General features: G+C 43.7%; 1 protein-coding gene across 1 annotated transcript in view; it reads left to right on the top strand.

Moving 5' to 3' along the window:
* The first annotated feature begins 3,186 nt into the window (after nucleotides 1-3,186).
* The window catches only part of ARIH1 (ariadne RBR E3 ubiquitin protein ligase 1), a 74,377-nt gene continuing 56,050 nt past the window's right edge, over nucleotides 3,187-21,513 (top strand). The window contains exon 1 of the mRNA XM_055133913.1: nucleotides 3,187-3,945. Coding sequence (XP_054989888.1) covers nucleotides 3,562-3,945 — 384 coding nt within the window. The 5' untranslated portion in view covers nucleotides 3,187-3,561. The remainder of the gene's footprint in view (nucleotides 3,946-21,513) is intronic.

The following is a 21,513-nucleotide window of genomic DNA, read 5'->3' as shown; positions in this document are numbered from 1 at the left end:
TTCTTTCTTTCTTCCTCTTTCTCTCCTCCTTTCTCTTTTTTCTTTCTCTCTTCCTTCCTTCCTTTCTTTCTTCCTCTTTCTTTTTTAATGAGGCAAATAGTTCCCTCTCCCCCATCTCTTTCTTTTTGGTTTTTGGATCACTTCAGTCCTAATGAAGCAAAGAGTTTTATTTAAAGAAATTTACTTAGAGAAATGTAAGGGGGAGAAAAGGAGAGGTACTTATTAAAGAGAACATACAGGAGCTGGAGAGAAGACAGTACAGCAGGTGGGCCACTTATCTTTCAAGTATCTGACCCAGGTTCTATCCCCAGCATCCCGATATGGTCCACTGAGCCCTGCAAGGAGTAATCCCTAAGAATAGAGTCAGGAGCACCACAGAGCACCACTGGGGTCCTCTCCGCAGCTCCCCTGCATACATATCCTTCCTGTTAGTACTACATCCGTGATCTTTGCTGCACACACACATAAGTATGGTTTGGCTCATGACTAAGTTACATGTGTATTAAGTTAGATGTATATTTTCACCTTACTAGGACGTGGGGGCAGTGGGAGCACTGGATTACCTCCAACAATTTTTGGCACTAATGGAAAAGTAGCAAGTTCATCGCCTTTTTCAAGGACCTTTTCCTGTTATTGTTTACAGACTATTATAATCACCATACCCAGTAATCACCATAGCTGAGAAAACAGTAACACAGGCAATGCCTTTAAGATCAAGTCACTTAAAAAAAACATTGTATGTGGGTCATCCCTTGGCCAATTTGGGACCAGTGAGAAGTTGTTATACTGGTTTCTTTAAATAGCACTAAACCTAACCTGATTCTAAGAGTTTCCAAAATATCAATGCCTTCAAAAATTCAAAACCTTAACCTTTAGCTTTTCCTTCTCAGTACCTTTTCACCTCTCTTAAATTCTGTCTCCCGTCCTAATTTTTCATGAACTTCATTCTTGTGCATTAGTATGTAGACTTGCCTGCCCTCATTATGTGTAATGAACATATGAGACCTTTACTTTAATATGTAACAAGTACATCAAACAAAATAAATAACCATTCAGTATAGTTGCTTAAGCCCCCAATCTAGTAGGCATTCTTGATTCCTCTATGAACTTGTTAAGCCATAAGCAAGTTTGCTGGTTCTGCTTTCAGTTGTACTTTATTCTGAGTGTTTCTCATTATCATTACAATTCCAAATTGTCACTATCATTCAACTTATCTGAACTATTTAGAGAACTATCAAACTATTGAGGTTTCTATTTTCACAGTCCATTCTTCATCTCATTTTATTTATCTGCTTAAGACTTTAAGGTTCTTTCATTGCAATGATATAAACTTAAGATGTCAAAATACTGCCTCCTGACTTGATTTACCTTTTTAAGTTTATATTTTTTGGGAGAGTACACTCAATGATACTCAGAGCTTACTCTTGACTGCACAAAGGAATCACTTCTGGTGATGCTCTGGGGACCATATGGCATACTGGGGATCAAACTTGTATTGGCTGTGCTCAAAGGAAGCACCTTACCTGCTGTACTATCTCTCCTGCCCATTTTCCTTTTCAAACACCCTCCTCCCAGAACCCCCAAATTTTTTCCTTAACATTCTCTTCTTTGCTCGGCTTGCAAAAATGTTCCTAAAGGAACATTGGTCCTTGTGACTTCTAAATGATGTAGAGTGACATCTACTTTGACAGAATTGGAAGAACAGACAGGGTTTTGAGATAATTGGTGAATATTTTAAAGAGTTTCCTAGAGTGAAAAGAATAAATTAGAAAAATGTAACAGGATTGCTGAATGGTTGAAGGTTCAGAGTGCTTAGTGATTGTAAATAGTAACAATGCTTAGGGTTATACAAATTTCTCCAATAGTGGCCAACTGCTCCAGTAATTGAGGGCAAGATATAAATAGTAGAGTTCATTAGAGGTAAGGTATGATGAAAAGACAGGGCAAATGGGGTTAGGGAAATGGCAAGTGATACTGAGTTTTTCCAACAGGAACATAATATTATGAGTAGAGGGGAGGGAAGAGAAATGACAACTTTTAGTTATCCCAGTAGAGTAATAAGTAAAATTGCTAAATAGAAAAATAATCAAAGAACCAAGCAAGGATGGTAAAAGGTTTAGTTTGAAAATCCTGAGGGTTTTTTTTTTTTTTTTGGAGGGGGGAGGCATATCCTAGGGGTCCAGGAGTTGTTCCTGGGTCTGTGTTCAGGTGACAATCTGTGGGAGCTGGAGATTCCAAATGGAGTTCGCCACATGCAAGGCAAGCGCCTTAACTCCTCTATCTCTCCAACCCTGCATGCTAGTTTTCCTGTGTGTGGCGGCGGTGGGGGGCCAGGGTGGGAGGGGGGAAGGCATACAGGACAGTGTTCAGGGATCACTCCTGGCAAAGCTTGAGGGTTCATCTGCAGTGATGCTTCCCCCACATGAAAGGCCAGCGCCTCTCCTGCTCTCTCGCCCTCTCTCTGCCCCAGATTATGCATTAACTGTGATTGACATCCTAGCTGGCCCAGTGGCCGCAAGTTTGGCAAAAAATTTTGGGCAAGTTGTTCTGTGGTTTAGGCACAAAGTGTGGTTTAGGCACAGTTGTTCTGTGTCCATATCGGAATGGGAGATCACACACGAAGCTCTTCTGCAGTGCTCCGTTAGGAGAAACTGGGCCTGCATACACCACCAAGCCCTAAGAGGGTGCTTGCTGAGTTCAAGAGAGCCTTTCCCCCCCAGAAATGGTGTCACTAAAAAACTTGAAATCCACGACATGCGTGTTCCGGGGCCCAGAAGCAAACAAACCAACGGCCTAAAACGCGGGCCCCTTGCCCATCAGAGGTTCCACAGGAACCAGACTTCCACGCAGTAGCCCCGGCAACAGGAATCTTCGCTGCAGCGCTGAGAACTCCCGGGACTACTCCGGGGCGGCCAGGCCCTTCCCCACGGGAGCGCCGAGGGCGCGATCTCGATGGCCGCGGGGTCCGGACCCAGGGCCCCCCCGCGTCTCCCGGCGCGACTCCGCAGGGGCGCCGGTCCCCGCCCCCGGCGCGCCGGGACCAGAGCGTCACGGCGGCCCCAGCTCCGGGGCGACGCCCGCCCGGTTCGGCCGCCTGGGCTAGGCCGTGGGGCCGCCGGGGTCTCCGGGCGCCGCGCGCAGGGGCGGCGGGCGGGGCGCGGTGACGTCAGAGTGACGCGCCGACGCAGCGCGGCGCGGTGACGCACGCCCCTTTGTTGGCTCAGTAGCGGCAGCAGCGGCCGAGGAGGTGGCGCCGGGGACTGTTTTCTCTCGGACGCCGGAGAGGAGCCGCGTCTGACTGAGGCGGGCGGCGAGCGGCCCCCTCGCTCCCTCCGTCCCTCCCGCCTCCGCCGCCCTCCCCGCCGCCGCCGCCCGCCGCCAACCGCCAACCGCCGCGCCCGGGGAGGAGCCGCGGCCCGCGGGGCCCGCAGCCAGGCCCGCGCCGGGACCTCCCGTCGGCGAGCGCCGCGGGAGCGAGAGCCGGGCCCGGCCGTCCCCGCCCTCTCCGCCGCCGTCTCGGGGCCCGCGCCGGCCGGCGGGCGGCCCCGCGCGCGTCGCACCATGGACTCGGACGAGGGCTACAACTACGAGTTCGACGAGGACGAGGAGTGCAGCGAGGAGGACAGCGGCGCCGAGGAGGAGGAGGACGACGACGACGACGAGCCGGACGACGATAACCTGGACCTGGGCGAGGTGGAGCTGGTGGAGCCCGGGCTGGGCGTCGGCGGCGAGCGGGACGGGCTGCTGTGCGGGGAGACGGGCGGCGGCGGCGGCGGCAGCGCGCTGGGGCCCGGCGGCGGCGGCGGCGGCGGCGGTGGCGGCGGCGGCGGCGGCGGCGGGCCGGGCCACGAGCAGGACGAGGATTACCGCTACGAGGTGCTCACGGCCGAGCAGATCCTGCAGCACATGGTGGAATGCATCCGGGAGGTCAACGAGGTCATCCAGGTGAGGGTGGCCGCCGTGCCCGCCGCCCGGGCCGCCCCTCCGGGGGCCGGCCGGCGACCCCCGGGCGGGCGGGCCCGGGCCTGGCGGCGCCCCGGCTGGCGGCGCGCCGGTGTGCACCGCGGGCGGCGGAGGCCGACGTCCGCGGCCGGCCGGGCGCGGGGAGGTGCTCGGGGGCGGTGCTTTCCGGGCGCGGCTATGGCGGAGGCCGCCCGGGCCGCGGCTCGCGGGCGATCGCGGCCGGTGCCCGGGCCCGGTGTCCTTCCCGCGGACGGCGGACGGCGGAGGGCGGAGCGCGGCAGGAAGCGGGGGGCGCCCCGCGGCTGCCTGGGCCACGGGCACTTCTGGAAGGGGTGCTTAGGCCCCGGAGCGGCCCGGTGTACGGTTGCCCCAAGCGGGCACCGGTTAATAAAGAAATGGATCTGCTTGGCAGGCTTAAGTGCCTGCCTGCGGCGGGGGGAAGGGAGCGGCTTCTCGGAAGAGGTGCTGATGGGCTCGCTTGCATCTTTTTACGTCTCTGCCGGTCGCTTTGGGACTTAGCTGCTACTTCTTCCGGCGGTGCCAAAGGACTTATTGAAAGACGGAGTAGTTTTGCAGACTGCAGTGGAATGGTTCTTGCAGATTGCGAACCCAGCCTTGCAGCTCACAGCGGCCACCACCCCGACAACGACAGGACGCTTGTTTTGTGTATTCGCTAGCAGAGGCCTTTTCTGTTTCTGGACGACTTTTCACTTGACGCTCTGGTCGTTTGTTTCGTGGTCCGCAAGTTAGGCCCGGTGGCAGTTGGTAACTTCAGCTCATTTGACCTAGTGGCACCGAATTTTACTTTTCGGAACTTTGGGAAATTAAAGGTTTTCATTTGTTTTAGGGGAGAAAAATAGGGCTAGAGGTCTGGGGAGCGATTGAACAATAAAATTGCAATCTTGATTCAGCGCTACTTCCAGGAAGCATTACAGTAGTTACCTGGAAGGAGCAAGTTACCATTGCCTACTTGTCAGTTACTTTTTTTCTTCGCTTAAAATTGGTTGACTACTGATGAATTAGCAGTGAGTCATTTTCATTGCTTTTGTTTTGAACTTGTACGATTTAACAGATTCTTAGTAATTAGCACTGTGTTTTGAATATTGACCCGTCTCTTTAAAGAGACCCATCTGAAATTAATAGATTAAATTTTTTCCTGTTACTGTTGGGTTTTTGTTTTTTGATTTTTATTTGTTTTTCATTTGGGAGCCGCACCAGGCAATGCTGGGGCTTATTACTCCTGACTCTGAACTTCGGGATTACTTATGGCCGTTCTCTCAAGATTGTATGGGATTCCAGGAATCAAACCCCTGGTCTGACGGGTGAGGCAAGGGCCCTACCTACGCTGTACTATGTCTCTGGCCTCATGGCACTGTGTTTTTAAACTGGAAAATTCAAACTTTCGTAGATAAGTTTCAGGAGATAATGCACTTTTAGGAAATAAAATGGTGGTGGAAGGTAAATTTTACTCCTCTTTCTGAGTTTAGAAGTATGACAGTTGAGTTCTGTGGTCACTGAATTGAGCACTTTCTTTTTGAGACAAAAACTTTTAAAACCTTGGTTTTTATTTTACTACTATATAAATAATGTTATGTTTTTAAATAAATGTATTTGTTTATTGGCATCTTAGATTTGTGACATCACAGAGGTGTGGCTACTGCATATGATATTATTCTTTCTTTGGTAGTTTAGGAGAAAGAGAATAAAGTTAGATGAAAAGAATTCAGTAAGGATTTTTTTTAATGCCCTGCTTTCCCCATGTTTCCATGCCTGCTTTTTGAGAACTTTCCTAGTATGTTATTTTATGTTAAGGATGCTCTTGATAGAAATTTTTTTGTTTTTTTTAACTTATTATTTTTATTTTTTGGTGACACCCATTGGTGCTCAGGACTGACTTCTACTCTGCATTCAGGGATCATTCCTGGTGGGGCTCTGGTGATTAGATAGGGTGCTGGGGATAGAACCCCAGGTCAGCTATGAGGCGCCCTACCTGCTGTACTGGTCCCCCAGGAATCCTGATGTTACAAATACATATTTCTTGTTAAATGTTCATATCTCAGAATATTAGTAAAGGATAGGTTGTGTCCCTTATCTCAGAGGTCTTTTCTCCAAATTACATCCTTACTAACTTTAAACTGCTGACTATGTCGTAGGTTATGATGGTAGATTTAAACTTTAAAAGTTATGCAGGGAGCACATGTAAGAGGGAAAAAAAAATTTCTGCCAACCAGAGAGATAGCCCTAAAATTAGCTTTAATAGGTTTTTACTAACAGAATTATTGTGTGTCATTTGTTTTCAACAGAGAAAGACAGGTAACAAAAATAGTGAATCTAACTTTCTCTCAAATACTCTGTGTACAGAGCTTGTCTTAAATCAGTCTGTTATTGGGCTTCCTTTTTTTTTTTTCCTAGTTTCTGGCTTTTATAAATTTAATGTAAGAATACCCTCACAGATAAGTCTCTGAATGGTTTAATATATATGTGTATATTTCTTTATTTGTTGGTTTTTGGGCTACACCCGGAGGTGCTCAGAGCTTAACTTCTGACCCTGCTTAGGGAGCACTGCTGGTGAAACTCTGGGGACATATGCCTTGCCTGGGATCCAAACCAGGTCTACAGGGATCTAAAACAAGTAGCAGGGCAACTGTTCTACCTTCTATACTGTCTCTCCAGTTCCTGATATTTCCTTAAAATAAGGGTTGCTGAACCAAAGGATTTTCTTATTTTTGTGGTATTAAGTATCACCACAGTGCTTTCAAAAAAATACCAGTGTTTCTTTCATCATTAGTTAGTGCTTGATTGGATAGAACAGTTAGCAGTGATTATTTTCTTTTCATATCATTAGTAAGGACTGGAGCGATAGCACAGCGGGTAGGGCGTTTATGTTGCATGTGGCTGACCCAGGTTCAATCCTCTGTCCCTCTTGGAGAGTCCGGCAAGCTACAATTCTTCCGTCTCTCTCAGAGAGCCCAGCAAACTACTGAGAGTTTCCTGCCCACAGAGCCTGGCAAGCCACCCGTGGTGTATTTGATATGCCAAAAACAGTAACAAGTCTCACAATGAAGATGTTACTGGTGCCTGCTCAGGCAAATCAATGAATAACACGGGACAACAGTGCTACAGTGCTACCAGTAGTAAGATCAAAGTTTCAGTGTGTTTATGTGTATGGGTATATTTTTTATAAATTGCCTGTTGCTTTTGCTCATTATATACCCCACTTGGGATATTTCTCTTTTCATGATTACAATACCTATGTTCCATCCTTATGGTGCTGGAGATTGATGGAATGCCCAGGGTCTCTCAGATGCTAGGCAAGTGCTCTACCATGAAGCCATATCCCTAGCCCTTATAAAATCTCCTTACGGAACTTCAAATGTCATTTGTCTAGGTTCGTTCTCTCTCTCTCTCTCTCTCTCTCTCTCTCTCTCTCCCCCCCCCCCCCCTCCCTCTCCCCCTTTTCCTCTTTTGCTTTTTGGGTCACACCAGATGATGTTCAGGGGTTACTTCTGGCTCTGCACTCAGGAATTACTCCTGGTGTTGCTTGGGGGACCATATGGGATGCCGGGGATTGAACCCTTGTCAGCTGTGTGCAAGGCAAACACCCTATCCACTATACTGTCGCTCTGGTCCCATGTCTAGGATTTTCAGTTAAAAATAAACTAATGCTAGAGCTAGAGAGATAGTATAGCAGGTAAGGCACTTGATCCAGGTTCGATCCCCAGCACAACTTACGGTCTCCTGAGAGCCCTGCCAGGAGTAATCCTTGAACACAGCCAGGAGTAAGCTCGAATACCTTGGGGTATGGCTCCCCCAAACAAATCACATCCCTCCAGTTAATGTTGGTTTTAATGTGACAGGTTTTAAGATGATCAGGTTGAAACTTTGATTAGTTATTATTGGTTTGCTGTTTATTCTGAAAGTATTAGTCCCTGAACATCACCTTTCTATGTGAAATCAGATATATGTTACTAGTAAACTTAAATAAGTTTTTAGGAGAAAAAGATTGAAATGTAAATTGCCAAATTATTTTGAGTTTTTCTTGGAATTTGATTGCTTTTTTTTCTTGAAGAGTGTTTATGGGCCTCAACAGATTATCTGCAGGTTCTAATCTGTACACACATATACACACACATTGCCATACCTGGTGATGGTCAGGGACCTCAACTGGTGGTGCTGGTAGACCACATATGGTGCCAGGGATTTGAACCAGGGTCATGACTACAACTGTGTGCAAGTCAAGTACCTTGACTTCTGTACTCTTTTCAGCCCAGGATTATTAATTTTATATTTAATACTATTTTTTGTTTAGGGGCCACACGTGGAGATGCTCAGGGGTTACTCCTAGCTCTGCATTCAGGATTACTTCTGGCAGGGCTTGGGGGACCATATGGGATCCTAGGGATTGAATCCAGGTAGGTCCGGTGCAAGTCAAGTGTCCTACCCATTGTACTACCTCTGTAGCCCCAGACTATTATTTTTATTATTTTTGACTTTAGACTATACCAATGATAGATAAATGCTTAAATTAACACTACAGTTCTGTACTGTGCACTACACTTTGTGGAATGTATAAACATACTAATTTCTGTTCCTGCCTGATTTTTAATAAATGCTGGTTGTTAAATGCATGTGCCAGTCCTATTAAAGAGCAGAGGACATGGTTTTTTGTCTTTTCCTGGTAATTTCAAAACCTTAAATTCTGCATTTATTTTTTAGAATCTGGGTAGTAAAAAATTTAGAATTTACTACATTGGTCTTTAGAGTTTATTTAATATCCTTTACAACCTCAATTGCTTGATGCTTTTATTATTATTATTAATGAATTGAATTCAAGGGCTGGGAAATGACAAGTTATAAAACTGGAGTTCATGTTTTGCATATGGAGGCCCTGAATTTGATCCCCCAGCACCTAGAGTTCCCTGAGCACTGCTGGGTGTGGCCCTAATGAACTGCCAGGCCTGAGCACTGCTTGGGAATTCTCTTCCCTTTGGTGAGCCCGGCAAGCTACCAAGAATATCTTGCCCGCACAGCAGAGCCTGGCAAGCTACCCGTGGCGTATTCAATATGCCAAAAAACAGTAACAAAAGGTCTCACAATGGAGATGTTACTAGTGCCCGCTTGAGCAAATTGATGCACAGCGGGATGACAGTGACAGTTGGGGTGGGGGTACAGAAAGAAAATGGTTCAAGAAGCCAGATAGGTAGTACAGAGAGTAAGACATTTGCTTTGCACATGACTGACCAGGTTTATATCCCCACACCACATACAGTCTGTCCCTGGAGCCATGCCAGGAGTGATCTCTGAGGGCAGAGCCAGGAAGTTAAGCCTTGAGTATCACTACATATGCTCCCCTCACCCACCAAAAAAAAAAAAGAAAAGGATTCAAGTATGTATCTCAAGATCCACTTAAATTGACTAAAAACTGCTTTGGGTAGGTGGGGAAGAGGTGGAGATAAGAGGAAGACATAGTTGGTATTAAGCATTTTCTGTAGTTGATTTCTCTTGAAATTTTTTTGTCCTATCCCAGTAGAGCTGTAAGTCTTAAATTACATTAATTTTTGTTCTTGCTTATGGCAAAAGGTCTTTATGGATTAGGAATACTAGAGATGAAATCCAGCAATTTGAACAGGGTGGTGCTGAATCAAGCTAGTTTGAGAGCCACTGATCCACTGAAGTTTAACAGCAGTGTTTCTTCACATGTAGGGCTAGTGATAGATTATTACAGAGCTAGGTTAAATAATGGAAGATATGTTATTTAAGAAACTAATAAAGAAAATTTCAAGAGCTTGGACATACATTGTATGATGGATGTTTGTCAGCTTTACTGCTCTCCTTATATTGATTGGTTTATCTTAAGGTGGTCTTTATTTCAAATATTAAAATACCTCACATTAGATTGGAGCACTTGATGGGGGGAATATACTCTGCAGTGCTCAGGACTGGTTTCTGGCTTTGCACTTAGGGAGCTCTCCTGGCAGTGTTGGAAGACCATCTGGGGTGCCTAGGATTGAACTGGTTCGACCACATGCGAGGCAAACCTTCTGTACTATAACTGACCCCTAGAGTGTTTGGGTTATTCTGTTTTTTTTCCCCACCACAACTTATTTATCTTAAGGATGGGGGTAGGGAGGAAGAATGAGAGAGAGGGAGATGTAAAGGAAGAGGGAATGTAACTTTTTTTTAAAAATCTTTGTGCTACATCTGGCTGTGCACAGGGCTTACTCCTGGCTGTGCTCAGGGATCATTCCTTCCAGTGCTAGGGGAACTGTATGGGGTACTAGAGAATCAAATTGGAGTCTGGGATCTGCTGCACGCAGGGTAGACAGGAGCTTTATCCAGCTCCACACCCTTAAGTATTGACTTGAATGTAGTTCTCTAATTTAGTTTTTTTAACCCTGAGAATGTTTGTTTTGGGAGGTGCTACACTTGGTTTGCACAGGGCTTATTCCAGCCAGGTAGGCATGAAGGCTCTCTTCACACCTTTCCCACCCCCACTAAGTGAATTCCAGGAGTTTGGATCAGGTATTGTCATTAAACAAATCACTTATTTTAATGCAGAACCAGGGATGAGATGCTTTTTTTATTCTGTGTCTTTAAGAATCTGCTCTGTAACTTTCAGGTCTCTAGCTACAGATAAAAGACAAATTTTGCCACTTAGGGGATTCTAGTGTTTAAGGCTTAGTTTGTTTTGTTGATTTTTGGGCCACACCCAGGAGTTCTTAGAGGCTACTCCTGGTTCTGGTAGGTGCTTAGTGTTTTCTTGATGCTGGATCAAACCTGAGTCAGAAGTGTGCAAGGTAATGCAACCACTCTAACAAAACTGGTAGTTAAGCTTCTTGCCTGTGGCTTTTCAGTGTTCTGACTGGTTTTTTTTCTTTCCAATTGAAATTCAAATCCTCTGAAGTAGTATTGTCTCCCATTATTCTTAGGATTTGCTTGGTTTTTCTTTTGTTTCTGGGCCACATCCAGTGGTTCTTAGAGCCTGTTCCTTACTTTTGGGCCACATCTCGCAATGCTTAAGGGTTACTCCTGGCTCTGCACTCAGGAATTACTCCTGGTAGTGCTTGGGGACCATGGGATGCCAGGGATTGAACCCCAGGTCAGCCACATGCAAGGCAAGCACCTTACCCACTGAACTATCTCTTCAATCCTATAGCGCGCTCTCTCTCTCTCTCTCTCTCTCTCTCTCTCTCTCTCTCACACACACACACACACACACACACACACACACACACTCTCACACTCACACTCTTCCCCCCTCTCCCCCCTCCCCCCGCCGTGCTTTCCCATTTTCAACAGGTGTTTATTAAATAAAATCCCTGGTGTGGATATGTTATGACTTCTGACATTTTTGATGGGTATTTCTTTGAAACTCCTTTGAAAAGCCACATGCACTGCCATTTCTTTGACCTATATACCAGTTTACCATTACTGAAATTTGAACATCTGTGACTAATTTTTCTGCATTTCCCACATCCAGTTATCCCTGATGAAGTTATCCCTAAAATTTGTCTTAACAGCCTCCCCGTTGTTCTTTTTACTAATCTTAATAGCACTTCTTTATTTTGACTCATCTCTATGTTTTCATGTGTCATAGTACCAAATGAGACAAAAAAGCCATTTTCCTGCTAGAAAGACATTTTTGTATCCCATACCTCACCTCCCTTTATTATAAGTCTAGTCCTGGTTGCTTAATGTGGCATTAATAACTTTATCTTTCTTTTGTTTGGGGCCAGTATTAACTAGTTAGCTCCGAATAAAATGTTCTGCTTCCTTTTTGATCTCTGGGCAGTTTAAGTGCAGTGCATACTTTTGTGAATTAGGATTTTAAAATTTTTACAGAAACTAAGTTGCATGCTGCCGCCATTATAACTGATCTCCATACCCTGAGTATTAATAAACTATTTTAAAAACTATTTTTTTTTGTTTTGATTTTGGACCACATGTGGAGGTGCTCAGTGCTTACTCCTGGCTCTGAACTTACTCTTGGCTCTGTGTTAGGGAGTCTCTCCTGGGCTGGGCTTTGGAGGGCCATGTGTAGTGCTGGGGATCAAACCTGGGTCAGTTGCATGCAAGGCAAGCACCTTACCCGTTGTACTATCCAGCTCCAGTGCTTCTATTTTCTTTTTCTTTTTTTAAAAATTTTTTATTTATTTTTTGCTTTTTTGGGTTACACCTGACAATGCACAGGGGTTACTCCTGGCTCTGCACTCAGGAATTACCCCTGGTAGTGCTCAGGGGACCATATGTGATGCTGGGAATCGAACCCGGGTTGACCGCATGCAAGGCAAACACCCTAACCGCTGTGCTATTGCTCTAGCCCCCTGCTTCTATTTTCTTAACTCAAAATTCAAAAAATATGAAAATCAAAGTAAGACATTTCCTACCATCAAACATATTACCTTGTTTCCTCCATTAGAAATACTTAAAAAGAATTTTTGAATTGAGGTTCTGTGATTTACAACGTACAGAACCTCATGTATCATAAATGATGGATTCCAATTTCAACACTCCACCTATCATGAGTGTATCTGCCTCCCTCCCCCATGGACTCCAACTACAAATAAAAAAGATAGAAGAACCATCCTTTATCTAACCCATTTTTTGTTTTCCCTTTAGTATTCTACATATTATTATGATTTTATGACTATCTGTGTTTAGTGCATCCCTAAAAATAATGTTTTTGTTTAGTTGAGTCAGCATATAAGTTGGAACTTCATAAAAATAATTTTGGTAGGGAGTGGTGCTTGAGATTGAACCCAGGGTCTTATGAGTGCAAAGTATGTACTTTACTACTTAGCAACATCTCCGCACGCCATGATTTTTACCATGCAGTCATTTGTTTAGCTGCTATGTTATACTGGAAGAATAGAGATACTGAATAGCTCTTTAAGGAGGCATGTATAGGAAAATGATAATGTTACAGGTAACAGTAGCATTACAAGGTCAAAGGAGTGTGTAATGCTATTTTCTGGAGCTACTTACAAATCCCTCAAGGTGGAAATAGGTGTGAAATGTAATTTTGAAAAATGAAATAAATAGCTAAAGAGGCAGATATGGTGGAGAAGACATTGGTCGGGAAGAATAGGCTTGTGCATATACAGAATCTATTAATGTCCTGGCATGTTGTATATTAAAATTATTGGAAAGTAGGAGCTGTCTTCCTTTTAGGAAAGACTTTAGTGCTACATGAGATGGATTTATTCCCCTCAGGCCAGGTGAAACAGCTGTAATCTTTGGGATTAGTGGATTAAGGCCTCTTTACCTTGGTATCACATGTTAAAGACCAGTCGGAAGTCCACTGTGTTGGTAGTATAGGGAGTAAATGAGAATAGGATAAGATTAGGAAGCAGGATGAGTAGTAAGAACTCTATTATAGTAATATGAAGAAGATACAAGTTAGCAAGACTGCTGCCCAGAGGCATTCAAGGTGTATTGGAAGATCTAGTCAGTAAAAATTTGTGCACTATTTTTATAGGGAGATGGAAATAGCTTGTCTTTGGCAAAATAGCTTTCAGTTCCATCTTTTCCTGTTATTTGTGGGGCAGGCACATCTGACAGTGCACAGGGCTTTCTCCTAGCTCTGCTTGGACTGGCAGTTGAATCTGGATCTGCCATGTGCAAGTCACCTTACCCACTTAATTTGAGAACTTTATGATATGTGAATAATTGTTTGAATGGATTGTAGATAAGGGGAAACATAGCTTTTCTAAACATACTGTTCTGTTATATGTTAATAGTCTAAATGGTACTGTTTACACATGTATTTTAATAGAGACCTGCAGTGTTTTAATAGAGACCAGAACACCAGGGCCACATTCTGTGGTGCCGGGTTTGGGGTCATTGTGTGTTGGGAAGCAAAACTCAATGCCTCATACATAGCAGGCGTGTACATTCGAACCTATACTGTTCGAACCACATCCCTTGCCCTATACATTGAGCTATCTGCCAGTGATACTAACAACCATTGTAACAAAGAATATTGTAGGATAAAGATAGGATAAAATATTAATTTGTAGAAGCACTGCACTGTAACACTATCTCTTTTCATCGATTTGCTCTAGCGGGCACCAGTAACGTCTCCATTGTGAGACTTGTTACTGTTTTTGGCATATTGAATATGCCACGGGTAGCTTGCCAGGCTCTGCTGTGCGGGCGGAATGGTCTCATTGGCTTGCTGGGCTCTCCTAGGGACGGAGGAATCGAACCCGGGGCAAGATGAAATGGTGAAATACAACTTTTGTTCAGTTATTTCAAGCATACACCAATCACATAGACTGTGGCGTCACAGTAGAAATTTTCTGAGTATGACTATTACCATTTTAATTTTGTATAATTGGAAGTTGTTCTGGAATGTGAGTTTCTTGGACTGGAGCCATAGTACAGTGGGTAGGGTCTTGAACGTGGCCAACCTGAGTTTGATTCTGAGCACCACCAGGAGTAACCCCTGAGCACAGCTCGGTGTGATCCAAAACCAAAACCAAACCATTTATTTTTAAAGTGAGTTTCTTGTATATACTTTGTGCATTAAAATACACAGTGTTTACCTGTGGTAGCAGAGATAACACAGGTGTTAAGGCACTTGCCTTGCATTTGGCCAACTGCAGTTCAAATCCCTGGCACCACATATGGTTCTCTGAGCATTGTCGGCAGTCAGTTCTGAGGACAGAGCCAGAACTATCCCTGAACACTGTCAGGTGAGGTCCACCTGCCAAGAAGGAGAAGGCTTGAAAAAAAATACAGGGACTAAAGCACTTGCCTTGCATGTGGCCTACCTGGGTTGTCATTGTCCTTTCACACCCCCCACCCATTCTCTCTACTGTATAGGGTCACCTGAGCACCATTGAGTGTGGCCCAGTTAACCCCATCTCAGTCTTCCCTCCTCCCCATGCCCTGCTTTCACACACCTTCTGTTTGGAGAAATTGTGTGGCATGGTTACAGAAGTGCGTTTTATAAATTAACAGATGGTGTTAAAATACCGGTTATTTTGTCTATTGCATTGGCACTATTTCTGCTTGAAAAGAATAAATCAACAGTTTATTTGGGTATGTGAATGGGAGAGCTGCAAGTATCGATTTCAGATATTTTATTATAGATTACTGGTGGATATCTTTTATTCTGTTTCCCCCTCCCTTTTATATACCTTGATTTTAGTTTTTTATCAAGTCTGTCTATCTGGCCTTTGCCGCTGTGGCCCATTGATCTGTCCATCTGTCTGTTACAGTGCATATTGGGTACTTCCAGAAGTATGAATTCAGTGATGCAAAGGACAGGCGGGCTGCAGCAGCAAAGGTAGGACAGAATCATCCCAAAGACAAGTCATTAAAGGACCATTAACCACATATATTTGCACGCACATATTGGTAGCAGTACCTCATTATTTAAAGGGCACGTAGTTTTTTTTTAGTCGGTAAATATTTTTGGGGAACTTGTTCTTACATGAAAAAAAGTTTGTTTTTTTTTTTTAATAAAGGGCCCAGTTTTGCTAATTGTTAAAGCAGAAGCTTGCATTTGCCAACATCACTTTTCTAAAGAAGCTAAATTGGAGAAATTTAATAAGTGGGGGCTGTTAATGGTATTTGCTCAATTCATAAACTTGGCTCATTTTCAAAACGATGGTGACAAAGGATTTCATGGTAAAAGTGAGAGCAGAAACATAGAAGGTTGATCTGGACATGTGTTTAATATTTATAGCTCCAGATTTAAAATATTTTGATGGGGAAGGAATCAGTCTTGCTCTTTAACTTCACCAAAGAGGATTAAGACTTTTTTTTTTTTTTTTTTTTTTTTTTTGGTTTTTGGGTCACACCCGGCGATGCACAGGGGTTACTCCTGACTCTTCACCTAGGAATTACTCCTGGCGGTGCTCAGGGGATCATGTGGGATGCTGGGATTAGAACCTGGGTCGGCCTAGTGCAAGGCGAACGCCCTACCCGCTGTGCTATCCCTCCAGCCCCAAGATTAAGGCTTTTTATTTAAATATTTGTACCATTTTCTTAGATACTTGTATCCATTTCCTTGCTACATGATAGCAGTTGTAATAGGAATTCCTGGTTTCTTTTAAAATACTGGCTTAGAATGCGAGAGCAATAGCATTTTGTATTATTTGTTGTGGAGCTGACTCACAGCAGTTCTGGAGCCACCAGGGCTCAAACTAGTGCCACATAATGTGCAAGGCAGGGGCTTGACCACTTGAACCAGTTGGGGCAAAAGGCCCTAACCCATGTGCATCATCATTTATCTAAGGTAAATGCTAAGATCTGAACCACAGGCAGGTGTTAAGGATATAAATACAATGTATTTTGAAGAAAAATGGAAGTTTCAAGTGCTAGATTGTTTACTTTTATATTGCTTTGGTATTAGATGTGGAGCAAATTACTTTAGGGATTTAGCAGAAACAAGATATTTTTATTACTTTGCAGTTAGGTTTCTGAAAGGAAGGTGTTATATTTTTATAAATAAGTTAAGTGTTTCTCAAGTCTTTTCAAAGAGGCAGGAAGACTTTCAATGAGGATGCTAGCTTTTCAAAATGACCTTGAAAGATCTTTTTCAATTTAAATTCTGGTCCAAAATGCTGATTGTTTTATGGGCTGGGCTGTGGCTTAGCAGTAGACTAACTACACCTCATTTTCCTCAGACCCTGGATTCGATTCACAAACCCCTATATTTTTGTGGTCTGTTACATTGATTCTTGGGGGGCAGTGTTGGGCCACATCCAGTGATGCTCAAGGGCTTATTCCTGACTCTGCACTCAGAAATCACTCCTAGCAGTGCTAAGGGGGCCTTTTTGGAGAACTTGAGATGAAAACTTTAAATGACAAATGTAAATCAGGGGGGTCCAGAGAGAATATACTGGATAAGTCACTTGCCTTACCTGGATTTGCTCTTCGTCATCCCTGAGGACCACCAGGAGTAGTTCCTGAATACAGAGCCAGGACTAACCCCTGAGCATATCTGGGTGAGAACCCAAAGCTTTTAAATAAAAACTAGATACAAGCCCTTTGTCAGATACGGTGATAGACAAATATTTCTTGTCTGTGGTGTATTTTTAGGTAATAGTGCTTTCATATTTTGATGAATTCCAGTTTTCAGTAGTCATCAGCTATTTTTTTTTACCTATTTGTTTTTTGGGCCACACCCAGCAGTGCTCAGGCTTAATTCCTGACTGCGCTTAGGGGCCAATCCTGTGAGCTCAGGGGACCATGTATGGGATGACAGGGATCAAACCTGGGTCGCCCGTGTGCAAGGCAGACATTCTGCCCAGTGTACTGTTACTCTGCCCTTAAGGATTCTACTTTTAGTATCATTTCTCATAACTGTTTCCCTGATTTATGGCTACTAAGATTTTCCCCTAGAAGTTGGTATCTTATATTTGACATTTGTTTCATCCATTATTCTGTAAAGTCTGAGATGCAGGTTAAAGTTGATTTAAAATAACACGTGTGTTTCTAGAGCTAGGACTATAGTTTAGTCTTGAGTACTTGCTTTGCATGCAGGAGCATTTACCCTGGCACCGCAAGGTCCCCTGAGCATCACCAGGAACAACCCCTGAGCAACCTGTAGGAACTATTAGCCCCTAACTACTGCTAGGTGTGGCATCAAACCCCCCCCCCAATATTTCTTACTTATTACAGAAGTAATGGATATTTTCAGTCCCTATTGAATTGTTTTAGCATCTTTGTAAAAATAAAAACTTTAGTTGATCTGCGTATTCTTTTACCAATTCTCAAGGAGATTTCTTCCTCCCCCTCTACCCACCCACCTGCTCCCCAGAGTTCTTTGGGCATGGTGGATCTACCAGGACCCCACCTATTGTTGCACGAGACCACCAGGCTTAAGCATGATCTCCTTGGAGACCTTGTGGTATACTGGGGATCAAGTTCTGGGTGCCATATCAAGACCCGGGCCTGAAGTGTTTCCTTGGCCCCTGACTAAAATATTTTTGTATATTACTGACTTTTATAAATGTACCTTTAGTTGTGACTTGCAGGGAATTCTTTTGAATGCTGAATGTCCTATGCCCCTTCTGAATGCAAGTCCTCTATTGTATGATCTTGTGATTTTCTTCACATCTTTCCTAATGTATTGCTAGGATTTACTTTTTGATAATTTGTTGAAGATTCTATATCTTTGTTTTTAAATTTATTGCTCTTTTTCTTTTTCTCCCCTCTACTTCCTCCCCCCTCTGCTTGGGGGGCCATCTGGAGTGTTGGGGATAAAACCCAGGTCAGCTGAGTGTAGGGCAAGCTGCCTACTCCCGGTACTATCTCTTCAGCCCTAAAGTAATTTCTTAGAATGTCTGACTAGTTTTGATATTAGGGTAATGCTGGTCTTGTAATGAGAATTGAGATAGTTCCCTGCTGTTCTGTTTTCTGGGCTAGAATGTATAAATGTATTTGTTGTTACATTAAGTAGTAGAATGTACTAGTGAAACCATTGGATATTGTGTTTCTTTGTAGAAAGGTCTTAACTAACATGTTCAGTTTGTTTCATAAATGGAGCAACATTGATAAGTTTTTTCCAGCAGATTTCAGTAGTGAATTTAAGGAAGTCAATTTTGTTTTGGTTTGGCTTTTGTGCCACACACTGCAGTGCTTAAGGCTTACTCTTGACTTTTCGTTCAGGGATTGCTCCTGGCAGTGATCAAGGGATCATAGGGACTTCGGTGATCAGTCAAGGCAAGCACCCTACCTACTGTACTGTGTACTGGCCCCTAAGGAGATTTACTTGAAGTTGTAGTAGTAGCTTTTGATTTTGTTTGCTTTTGGTTTACAAGTCCATTAATCTTCACTATTATTTCTTTCTTCTTTTAGGGTTTAGTTTTCTAGTTTGCTTTTAAAAAAGTAATATATGACATTTGATCAGCAATTAGTCCAATAAAATTTCTCTTAAAAGTTAGCTACATTGAAAAAGTTTTGATGTTAATTTAAATTTTCTCCAACTCAAGATAATTTCTATACTGAGTGTAGAATTCTATGCAGCTTCTGACATTCCACAGGACTTTAAAAGACACCCTTCTTTCTGTGTGTGTGTGATACCAGTAATCAAAATCAGCGCTCACACATAGAAGGCATGTACTCCACAAAAACCGCAAACTCAGCTCCAAATATTACTTTTTAAAAAAAATTGTTTTGGTTCACACCCAGCAGTGCTCACGGGCTACTCCTGGAACATTACTCAGAGGATCTTGCAATGTAGGGAATGAGACTTGTGTCTACTGTATGCAAAGACTGTACTCCAGGGGCTGGAGCCATAGGACAGCAGGTAGGGTGCCTGCCTTGCACACTGCTGATCAGGGTTCATCCTCAGCATCCCATATGGTCCCCCAAGCACTGCCCAGAGTGATTCCTGAGTAGAGAGCCATAAGAAACACCCACTGGAGCAGCATCTGCGCGCGCGCGCGCGCACACACACACACACACACACACACACACACACACACGATGTATTCCAGCCTTTTGCTTGTCTCCTTGGCCCTCTGCTGTAGTTTTCTTGAGCACACTGTGCATTGTAATTTCATGGCTGGCTGTCCTCAGAGAGAGCTGAAATAAAGAGAAAGGGCTTTCAGCTTTTTGTCATATCCTTTTGAAGCAGAGTCCTGTGGGTGGAAAGCTGACCCATAGAGTTGTGGCATGTGCTTTGCATATAGAAGGGCCTGGGTTCAATACATGGCACATCATGTGCTCACCTATAGTACCCTGAGTACTGCTAATTAAAAATTAGGTTCAGATTTTCCTAGGGTTGGAATTCACAGGTTTTCTCTGTGTTTTATTGGATATATATATATATATATATACATATATATATATTATATTGCTTTTTGGGTCACACCCAGCGATGCACAGGGGTCACCCTGGCTCTGCACTCAGGAATTACCCCGGTGGTGCTCAGGGGACCATAGGGGATGCTGGGAATCGAACCTGGGTCGGCTGCATGCAAGGCAAACGCCCTATCCGCTATGCTATCGCTCCAGCCCCTTTATTGGATATTTTTGTAACATTTTGGAGACTGATCATATAGCTTATCTAAAATAAGCTGTATGATCCTTTAGGTGTGAGTTGAGGGGGGGGCGGGCAGTGGTCATGACATCCAGCTGTGCTTAGGGATTAGTCCTGACCTGGTACTTCGGATTGCTTCTGGTAGTGCTTGGGAGACCACGTGCTGAGGATCAAATTGAGGCCTCCGGCATGCTCCAGAGATACAGCCCATTGATCGCTCTCATCAGCCCCTTACTTTAATCTTTTAAGAATTAAATGATTTCTAAAGTTCAAAGGTCTTAGTAAAATTGTTTGATGCACAGTAGGCTTTATTTTCCTGGCACTTTTTCTGTATTGCAGTGCACATAAATCACTGGAGTTTAACTGCACTGAAATGGTGGTGTGGATGTATTAATTTAATTTGTATTCTAAAATCCCATTTCCCCAGTGCTGGTTGAATATAGTTGTTTTGATATTATTATGCTATTGTAGTTTTGAATTTTTTCCAGGACTGGAGAGGTAGTTTACAGGTAAGGTGCTTGGATGGCATGCTTCCAACCCTTGTTCAATTACTGGCACGACTTATAGTCCCCCAGCACTGCCACAAGTGATCCCTGAGCACGTCTGTGTGTGGCCTCAAACTCCCCTCACCCCCCCAGCCCCTTAATGTTTTTCTCTTGAGAAATACCTTATTGGGAAAACTTTTGGAGTGTGTATGGGCAGTGTGGTCAATCTCAAACATGCGATGCATCACACAAGTTCTCAAAGGACAAACCGTTGGTATCCTGTGTTCTTCACTGCTGCAGAGGAATAAGCGTCTGGGTCCTCTTGGTAGTGAGCATGTTTGTAAAGGTCCTCTTTCTAAACCTATATGAGTGTGGAAACTAGGAATTTGTTTTATCAGTACCAGTAGCAGACTTGAGCCTGTGACCAGTGCTACTAACTGAGTTCAAGTTTAATGCTTGAAATCAAATAGAAAAAAACAGTAGTGACATCAAGTCAGAGAATGCATTTCTTTGTCTAACCCCTTTCCTTACCCTTTCTGCCAGGGCCTTTCAAATGCAATTCAGCAATGTGGTATTGCTGAACTTCATCTCTGGGCCCTTCTTGTCTTTTTTTACCCCCCTCTGTAAGTTGAGACTATTGTAACAATTACTGAAATAGTTTTCTCCATACTCCACTTCTAGTGGCAAAAAGTACAGTGTTTTGGGTGCCATAAAATTATAGTCACAATTCTAGAGAAAACCAGTAAATTTAATTTTCCCAGGAGTTATAATTAATGCCCATATTTTACCAATTACTAGTCTGTCAATGCAAGAGAAACACCCTGTCTGCTTTACTAAGTCTATGGACCTGAGTGAGTAACTTTTATTTGTAGTTTCTGTTATCTAAAATCTTTGTCGGGCTGGTAGGCTGTGGGGTTTTGGGGTTTGTTTGTTTTTTTCTTTTTAAATTTTAAATCATATTTCTAAGAGACGTGACAATGTAAAATTTGATATAAAAACATAGCTCAATGTTCTGTCTTTCTCTTCTGTTTTTGCTTTGTTTTGGGGCGACTGCTGGGAGTACTCA

This window comes from Sorex araneus, chromosome 3, assembly GCF_027595985.1.
Source record: "Sorex araneus isolate mSorAra2 chromosome 3, mSorAra2.pri, whole genome shotgun sequence".
Lineage (NCBI taxonomy): Eukaryota > Metazoa > Chordata > Mammalia > Eulipotyphla > Soricidae > Sorex > Sorex araneus.
The sequence above is the reverse complement of the archived record's forward strand: the minus strand, read 5'-3'. Positions and strand labels throughout refer to the sequence as shown.